We start from the raw sequence: 10,000 nt of genomic DNA, 5'->3' as shown, positions 1-10,000 counted from the left end.
TGTGCGTGTGCGTGTGTGTGTGCATGAGCGAGCGTACATGCATTTGTGTGTGTGTGTGTGTGTGTGTATGCATGCCTATGTGTGTGTGTGTGTTTGTTTGGTGAGTGTTTAGCCCCAGTTAGCTGAACAGACATCATCCCCTGTCCCTGTCCTATTAGCCATGTTTGAGCAAATCTGATCAGAACCCATTTGACCCCCACCTTCTCCCTGACCTCCAGCTCACTCCCCAGAGACAAGAAGGCAACAAGGCTAAGGTGTGTGTGTGTGTGTGTGTGTGTGTGCGCGTGGCGTCTGACTCAGAGCAAACACTGATGGTCAAACACATGTCCCCTCCTTCTTTCACTCTCTTTCACCCCCTGTCTGCCTCCTTGATGTCCCCTCCTCTTCCTCACCTCCATCACTGTCTCACCACCGCCCATGGGAAGCTAACTCTCGTATAGTTTCACTACCATCTACATTTATTATCTCACTGACTATTTTACATGTGAGCGTGTTGCATCTGGAAAAATTCTGTCAAAAAGTTGTCTGTTGTAAGAACATTCACTGGGTGTTTTCCAGTCAGTTTCATGATTTTTTGGTTGTTGTTGTTGTTGGTGGTGGTGGTGGTGTTTGTGTTGTTGTTGTTGTTGTTGTTGTTGTTGTTTTGTTATTTGATTGTTTTTATCCCAGTGATGTTGATTCACCATTTCATACATGCTCATATTCAAAGACATCAGTCACACACTACGTATAAAATTTTATTTTTGTTTTCCTTTCCACTGCAATTTCAACTCCGCAGATTTTACGAGAAAACCTAGGTATCCCGATGGTGCCAAATTACTAGAAAGTAAAGCTTTTTAAAAGAGCCACAAAACATGAATAATAAAATCAAAGCTTATTCTCCGGCTCATGCAGCAATTTATCTCATTCGTGTTTTTCAACCGCGTTATTATTCAATGGGAACAATGCACAGTTGTTAATCAGTAAAACCCTTCACCTCAAACCTTTTAGGGTCAAACCGTGGTTCAAGTTGCTTTGTAGTTTCAAGCAGAATCAAATATATGTTTATTAAAAGGAGAATTAATTATGAGGGGCATTTTTGGATAAAGTCATATTTGTTTTTTTGTCGCTTTTCTCTCTCTCTAAGACGAACAGCTTTCATGTGTGTGTAATTACCATATAGCATTTTCAGTGCGGATCATCACTGCAGGGGCATCAAAGCCTTAGTTCTTCGTGTGCCCAGCTTTCACTGCCAGTGAAACGCACAACTACACTCTCTCTCTCTCTCTCTCTCTCTCTCTCTCTCTCTTTTTTTTTGTAAGAATAAATTTGCCCATGTCTGTTTTTGAGTGCACTCTCTCTCAAGCTCCTGTATATCAAAGAGAACTCATTCCACATTGAGAAGTGTCCCCTTGTCTGGAATAATGAAGCGGTGAAACGTCGTAAAAACCTGTGAAACACAACACGCTCACCTTCTCTCTCTTCCTCTCTTCTCTCTCTCTCTCTCTCTCTCTCTCTCTCTCTCTCTCTTCTCTCTCTCTCTTCCTCTCTCTGCGCTCTCTCATCCGCTCTCTGTCTCGTTTTCTCCCTCTCTTCTGGACTGCACTCGCGCTCTGTGTGGAAAAACATTTATCTCTGTCAAAAGGGCCTGCTGCTCATATTTAGACATACGCACAACTTTTTTTTTTTTTTTCTTTCTTTCTTTTTTTTTTTCCCCCCGGTTGCACCTTGCTGGTTAAAACTATTCGGACGTAACATGCGAACTGCTTGAACTTAAAAAAACGTAGTTCCTTATCAAGTTTTTTTTTTTTTTTTTACTGCTTTTGTTGTGAGTCACGTAGAGTATATGACTCATTGTTTTATGACATATTGCTGTGGTACATTTTGGCCCTGTTCCAGTGTCACTTATGTTAGTTTAACAGAACTGGATGAGTTAGGGAATAACTGTTTATCAGTTGGCAACTGCGTATACTCAACATATGATAAAGTGCGTGACTGCGTGACTTTGTGACGTTAAAATACCACTTATTTACTTTTTTATAACATAACAATAAAAATATGGTTACAGCTGGGAGAGTAAAAATTTGAAGCAGTCCGTTCAAGGGAATTATTTTTCTTGCCGAAAAAGAGTCATCGTGGTATTGATAAAAAGCATGGTTTGTATTTTTCAACGTAACCTGTTGATTTATCAAATACATCTTTGGGGACTTGCGGTATGGTGACTGTTGTGGTGAAATGTAAATCGTCCATTTGATGGTTGGAATTGAATCATTCTCAGTGTGTTCCTTTTTTTTTTCTCTGGCAATCTGTAGAAGGAACAGGGAATCCTTCCTAGATTTATTTTTTTGTATTCAGCCTCTCAACTGCTTGTTGGTTTCCCTCCAGATGAATAGACACTTAGACACCATTATTAGTTTAAAACATATTTTTTGGAAGACCTTGGACTTCCTTGTATTGTGTAGTGTTTTGTAGTTTTTATTTATTTATTTATTTTCGTTTTCTTCTGAATTAACTCATTTCTTTCCCCATGAAACGTTTAAAAAAAAAGACAAACAGAACGGTTTATTGTTATTATTGTTATGTTCTAAATCTGTTTATTAGACCTGCTTCAAAACAGACTGTCTCATCCCTCCTCAGTCAAACAAAGATCTTTACTGGCTCCACGCTTCTTCCTCAAGCCTTAACCTTGGAGTCCGTCCGCCTGTCCGTACCCCCCCCCCAACCCCCCCAACCCACCCAACTCCCCCCACCCCACAAGACCAGGAAGGGGGTTTGAGTACTCGGGGTTGGCTAAAGGTGGGAGAGAGGGGCCGGTGTGGTGGGGGGGGGGGGGTTCAGAAGGTGTGCGGGCAAGGCAAGGGCCTGCCACATTTTATGCTTTAACATGGCTGGCAAATCCAGCGCGGTTAAACAAACTTAACCTTCATTTGTGAAACGGTGCAAATCAAAGGGCAAAATACGACTTGCGCAAGTAATTACCGCTTGGGGGGGTGGGGGTGTGGTGGTGGTGGGGGGGGGAGTCGGGGGAGCAACAGGGGAAGAGAGGGAGACAAGAGGAGGTGGAAGAGGGGGAAGGAGGAGGAAAAAAAGGGGATCATTTAAGAAGAAGAGGCATTTTTAATGAGTTTGCCCAGAAATTGATTTTTTCGCCCGTAATCTTTTATTTATATGCGGTGGGCGATCTCTCTCCGGCGCAGTGAGGGGTCAGTCGGCCCTGAACTCTGTCAGGAGCCCCACTCGGTCAAACAACACCCCAAAGCCCAGGGAAAATGGTATTTTAGCAAAAGCAAACATTGTCCTGTCTTGGCTTAAGGGGGTGAAAAAGCTGTTTATTTTAAAATTTGTTCTGTTCTGCCAGACTAGAAATTATACACACAGGAAGTGTGAAAGGATCATGAGTGAGGAGAAAAATAATGAGCCAACTGTAATTACTGCGTTTACTTTTTAATAGATCCTAAAGAAAAACAGGTTTCTGTTTACGTCCTAATGTATGGAGTCAGTTGTACTAATTCTTATTGTGACTGTTATGGTAACCATGGCAACAATACAATACACTTGTAAGGTTTAATGTCATCAAATCATGACAGATATATGGGAAGCTAGATAATTGAACTAGAAAGGTTTTTTTTTTTTTCATGACTTGTTACATAGAGAGTAATTATACACATGACTGAAATATGAGGTCAGTTACACTTTTTATGAGAACATGAATTATTTTTATGGTAATGAAAACATCTTTCTAGATCTCTTTAGGTTTTTCAGAGGTTTTTTTTCCATCTCTATTACAAATTCATGTTTCTTTTAATTCCTTAAACTGCTTATTATTAGTAAATTGACTATCAGTACACATTTGGCCAATAAAAAAGATTTTGAAAGAAAAAAAAACCTTTTGTAAAAACAGCAGATTCCTGAGTAACGTTATTTCACATCTGACTTCTCGTGGTTCTGATGTAACAGGATTTAATGAACATTAATAATATCTAATATTTAGCTACTGATCAGAATTAAGAACTGGTAGATATTTGTGTACACTCAAAATCAGTATAATCTGTATTATCCATTTGGTTTAGCTACATGTTTTATTTCTGCAATTTAAAGATGGTGGGATGTAAATATAAAAAACTGATTTGAATCGATTTAGATTTTTAAAAAGTTGTCTGTTGTTTTCTCTTATGTTGCAGGTTGTGTCAGAAACAGTACTTCATTGCTTAGAAACTGATCCATTCGTGTAAACATAGAAAAAAAAAGTCATGTTCATCTCTCGCTTAAAGGTACAACGCATTTTATGTCTGTTTGTCTTGTTTTATGTTGTGAGAAACATAGCGCAGCACAGTAAAATTTAGGCATGGTAAACTTCGCCACCTTGTTTGACAGCAATAAAATGTCATATGCTTGTAAACCATGCATCTAAATTCACCTTGAATTTTGAATTGTTATCAAAGCACAATTAACTCCGATAAAAGTTAATTATTAATATAGTTTTGACTATTTTATCAGGTGAAATTTACGTTACCTTTTTTTAAAGCGTGCTGTCAGCATTACGTGTGTGTGTTGACTGCCACCTGGTGTTCAATGTCGGTAGGACCCAGCCACGCGTTTGCGCGGTTCCCGACTCTCGTTTCAAACGTACAGTACCTGATTATGGTGTAACGACAGAAGTAAGTCTGACCAGTAAAGTACAGTGCGGCTTACTACAGATTTTATCAGAGTGAATTTTAGTCTTTAACTGTATTTTTTTTTTGCAATTTATCCTTTTGACCGTTCACAAACCTGTTTCCTTACATAGTTTGAGGGAGAGCGCCACACTTGATCATGTAGAGCGACTCTGCACGCTTGTGTTGAATACCTTTACGTTTGTGGAACGAAAAAAAGGCTATGTATAATACTTTATAATGAAGAAGTATAATTATATAATACTGTATTATTTGTCTCCAAAAACAACAAAACGCGGCTGAAACACAGCTAATTTCCTTCAGCAAAAATGTTGCCGTAACATTCAGGTAACTAGACTACGATGTAAACTATAACTTGATTGGTTAAGTTTTTAATTAGGTTCACTGATCAGACCAGCAGGGGGCATAGTTAGCGCAAACCTACAAATTGATAACGACTTCTACTGGATCTGTTGTACAGAATAAAAGTCTGGAAAATGCTTCACACAAAAACTGTAAAACATTTTTTCTTCTGTTAAAAAAAGAGCACACATTCTCTATAATTTCATATTTTATTTTTCAATAATTGAAAAATGCATGAAAATATACTCTTCGAGAAATAATAAATATACAATATTTCTGTATGAACAAAATGCACAATTTACAAAAACAGCCACCAACTCCACAATCTTTCTTTGTTAGCTATTTATAAGCAACCTTTTATTTGTGTTGCTATAAACATTAGTCACTATTTTAGTCATTATTATCAGTAATCGAAAGTCCTTTTACCTTTTTTTTCGATGTTAGATGTTCTCTCTTATGGATTCTGATGTATAATTATTATGACATTTCTCTTATAAGTATTTAGATCTATTTATAACCATTCATCTTCACGTACATCTTAAAAGACAGCCCCAGGTGTAACATGCTGTCCATTAAACCCTCAAAACGTAAAAACGGCGTTTAAAAAAAATCAAAGGCCAAAGGCCTCTCTTGAAAAAAAATTCTCCAAAGTGCTGAACTTGTTATGGATTAACAAGTTTGACCACAGATTCTACTTTGGACCCAGCTAACTGATCTCATCAGGTCAAGGTCATGGCTAGTGATGAGCTGTGAGGTTTGTATGGGTATGTGTGTGCAGAGTATAGCTCCCCTAGTGGTCAGGAGGCGAACAAGAGATGTGTGATAAGGCATGCCAGGAGGAAGGAGAGGGTACGGCCATGATCTGACAGGGTATTGTTCGTAGTTCTCGGGGTTGAGGACTCACTAGATGGTTGCTCTCTGCCAAAAAGTGGCGTTTTCCTCTGCTGTTGCTCCTGCCACGTTAGAGGAGGCTCCACGGAGACGTAGCCATTTGTTATTCTTATATTAGGGATCGGAGTCGTGCTGTGATAATTCAAAATCAAAACGTAAGGGCGTTAACCACAGATTCAGTTTTACGACTTCTGCTTATTGGTTATTTGGGGCGTGTTCTGCTCACCTGTCGCCGATGCGCACCCAGAGGTCGCTGAAGAGGCGGGGTCGTCCGTGGGTACGCTGCGCTTTACGGGGGCGTTTGTGCCTCCCGAACTCCTCCAGCTGACTGAGGCTGTCTGGCAGCAACATGTATGGGAGCTCCTCCAGGTTCTCCTCCTCCAGCTGAGGGGGTTCGGACGTCCACCCCGTCCCTGCCGCGGAGCTCCCCCCGCCGGAGGCCGCAGTGGTTGGTTCCACTTCAAACCAAGTCCTGGAATGTGACCACAAAAACAAAGAAAACAGGAAAATTTAATTGGTCACCATGGACAAAAACAAGGGCCACTACTGTCTCTACTGTTTGCGAGGAAAGTTAAAAATAGCTGCAAGTTTGCATTACTATTAAGATAAGTAATGGAAAATATCAAGCCACTTGAGAGAGGTCAGTTCTTCACAGTAGGCGCGCGTGTGTGTGTGTGTGTGTGTGTGTGTGTGTGTGTGTGTGTGAGTGCGTGCACGTGTGCGCGTGTAAGAGTGTGTGTACACATACATATGTATGGTGTGGATGTGGTTATAAGGGGAGGTGTTAAATTCTACTCCTTTTTTCCTTGTGGCAACCATCAACTTCAAACATGGGTACACAGTCATGTCCTGAGCTCATAAAGAATTTACAAAGTGACAAAATTACCCACAAGCCACCAGGGAAGAAGCCATAATCCCTACAGCTCTTTGTGAATGACACCTACCTCCACGACATACAAATTCATACACACACACACACACACACACACTCTCTCTCTCCTACCCCTCATTATCTGTGTCACACACCTGTCTCTCATAGAGAGGATCCCCACAGAGTCTTACATTTCTCAGAGAGAGACCTCACCATAAATGTATCAAACACATTAGTGAGACTGCTGCTCCAGGATCAGCTCTTTTGAGCCTCTGTCATTAACCTCTCTAAGATAAAAGTTGCGTAAACTGATCTCAGAACAGTTTGATACTCATAATCCCTGCTCCAGATGCGTATCGCTCACAATAAGTCAATTCTCATGAGAAAATGTGTTTTAGACATACACATGGTCTTTTTCTTCTCGTACATGTCTCTCGCCAGTGTAGTTTCCTCCCTGCCTCGCCCGCCCGTGTGAAGGCCCCGTAATGTATATGTTCTTTCTGTCTTTTCCCTGACTTGCTGTCATAATGGTACAGACACATATGGAACAGTGTATGTGGTGCCTTGGCTGGTGGTTAAAGGCTCCTGTTTGAGGTTTTAGGCTTTTCATAAACATCTGGCGTTCGGCGTCACTTTGTTTGCTTGTTGTATCACCTCGTTTTCGGGAAGACCCAGCGTGCCGTGCTGCCACGGTTTGTGTTTCTGGACCGCAGTCAGTCAGTCAGTCAGTCAGTCAAGTCGAGCCGGTCAAGTCAAGTTGGTCCACTTGTCGGCATCTTACCACAACTACACCCTCGGTCGCCCTCCATCTCTCTCCCTCTCCCTCTCTCCCGCCCCCGCGCCAGACGAGAGGAATGCTAACAACTGCAATTTGCATCGGGAAGTTTTTTCTTTTCTTTTCTGAAGAGCGGTGGCTGGATGCAACATTTGAACCTTGTTTTTATGTGATTTCTCTCGTTTTTTATTTTTCCATTTATTATTCTTCTTTCTCTTTTTTTTTGGGGGGGGGGCCTTACTGGAGTGAACATTGTAACCATAACCACAGCTGTTTTAATGGGCCAGACCTGCTTGGGCCTGGGTCCGTACCCCCCACCCCCCACCCCCTCCTCTGGACAGATGGTTGAGGCCCTTGTATTGTATGAGTTGGCAAAGCAAAGGTCTGGCCCACTTTGGCTTGGTTGGCAAGGGGGATCAAAGACAATGTTAAGTCCTGTTTGCAGTTTAGCACTTTAAGTATGGTGTCTACACAATGAATTACAGTGTGCTATAGCACACACTTGGATGAAGAGAGTGAATAAAAAACACTGTCCTATGTGAAGTGCAGCCAAATGTATCCATAACTCATGACGATGATATGTGTGAGGGAGACAGAACAGAAGAGAAGGGTATAATAGAACTATATGTGGATTTGTGTGTGTGGGGGGGTGCGTCCGTGTATATGTGTGTGTGAGAGAGAGAGAGAGACAGAAAGAAAGAGAAATGGTGAGAGAGAGAGAGAGAGACGGAGAGAGAGAAGGAAGAACGACGCTAGTAACGGAACAGGACTAGGCTGAGAAAGAGTATATATTGTCCTCTATTGACAACACCTGTGCTATGCAGTATGTATGGCCGACGGTTATGAATATGTTTTATCAACATCCCAAACACACTTACGGAGTGACGGGCTCCTGTGCCGGTGTGTGCTCAACCTCATAGCCTTCCTGTCGCAGAATGTCCAACACACTGCGGTTCCCCAAGAAATGACCTGCCATCACAGGAAACACACACACACACACACATGCGAACACACACATATACAGCCACGTTACCTTGGTTACAGGAAGTAAGAGTGACAGAGTGAAAAAAAAAAGGGACAGCGTGGAGACATTTCATTATTTCACAGAATTTCGGGTCAAGTCAAAGGCTAATTGACGAGGCAGAGTGCGTCTAATTTAGAAAAACGTTGTCGGTAATGAAAAAACGGTGCGACAGGGCACTTCCCTCACGCCGCCGCCGCGTCCTTGATCACAACGCGCGTTTGTTCCCCGAATAAGGCGGCCGTATCGAAGCCGCCCCCCCCCCCCCCTCCCCGGCCCGCCCGTCTGTCCGACCCTCGCCGCTAATACACCCATAATTCCTTCACTCTGAGACATCAAACGCACACGCCGCAGCCAAGCGCCATGCTGATGAAAGCTTTTTTGGATTTGTCCGAGCGGGCCTATAATCCGCCGTGTCACTCAACCCAGCAATAAGGTCCTAATACAGCCTGACATCAGCGCCTCCCGCAGCTTATTAAGCTAAGAGTGAAAAAAACAGGCCCCCGACTGTCCCCCTCTCATACCTCTTTATCATTATTACTGCTCCCATCACTCACAAAGACAGGACAGGGAGAGAGAGAGAGAGAGAGAGAGAGAGGGTGCGAGAGTGAAAGAGAGAGAGAGAGTGAAGTGGGGGAGTTGGAGAGGGAGTGAGAGTGAGAGAGAGAGGGGTGGAGAGGGAGAGAGAGTGAGAGAGAGAGAGGTGGAGAGGGAGAGAGAAAAAGAGGGAGAGGGAGAGTAAGAGAAAGACATGGAGAGAGAGTGAGAAAGAGAGAGAGAGACAGAGAGGGGGGGAATGAAAGAGAGAGAGAGAGAGAGAGAGAGAGAGAGAGAAAAGGAACTGAATTGTGTTCTCTCTCCCCACTGATGAGTTCAAAGGCGGCCAGCGTTGAGACTGCCACAGAGCGGCGGCGAGATCTGACACCCTGATTAAACCCACCACTCGCAAAGGCACCTCCGCCCCCAGCGTGAGGAGAAGAGAGAAGAGAAGAAGGGGGGGGGGGGGGTTGAGGAGAGGAGAGAAACAGGCACCCCTTTGAGGAGGCCCAACACGCTCCTCAGCTCACCTCCCTGCCCACACTGACACATTCAATAGGCCTCATACTGCAGAGAGAGAGAGAGAGAGAGAGACAAGAGGGAGGTGCTTCAATCCTTCTCTCCTTCCAGCCCCCCCCCCCCCCGTCCTTCCCCAAGAACACGCGTTTTCACGCTGCACTCAAGTTAGAGGAGCACCTTTATGCATCTCTGTGCGGAGGAGAAAAACATTTGGCTCTGTGTGTGAGCTACAAGCTGTGTGTTTCTTTTTTTTTTGGACGTTTGGCTAGAGAGTATTGACTCGCTGGGTTGGGGAGAGTTGTAAATAAAGGTGATGGATGGTGGAATCTCACAGGTGTACTGTTGTAGTCAGGCGTCGGGGGGGGGGGGGGGGGGGGGGGGGGGGGGGCTGT

At 43.3% G+C, this 10,000-nt stretch overlaps 1 protein-coding gene across 1 annotated transcript in view; it reads right to left on the bottom strand.

The window, feature by feature from the left end:
• The window catches only part of trabd2b (TraB domain containing 2B), a 112,103-nt gene that overhangs the window by 57,078 nt on the left and 45,025 nt on the right, over positions 1 to 10,000 (bottom strand). The window contains exons 5-7 of the mRNA XM_030784367.1: positions 8,410 to 8,500; positions 6,112 to 6,357; positions 5,899 to 6,017 (exon numbers count right to left, since the gene is read on the bottom strand). Coding sequence (XP_030640227.1) covers positions 5,899 to 6,017; positions 6,112 to 6,357; positions 8,410 to 8,500 — 456 coding nt within the window. The remainder of the gene's footprint in view (positions 1 to 5,898; positions 6,018 to 6,111; positions 6,358 to 8,409; positions 8,501 to 10,000) is intronic.

This window comes from Chanos chanos, chromosome 9 (assembly GCF_902362185.1).
Source record: "Chanos chanos chromosome 9, fChaCha1.1, whole genome shotgun sequence".
Lineage (NCBI taxonomy): Eukaryota > Metazoa > Chordata > Actinopteri > Gonorynchiformes > Chanidae > Chanos > Chanos chanos.
This window is presented reverse-complemented; position numbering and strand designations above follow the sequence as displayed.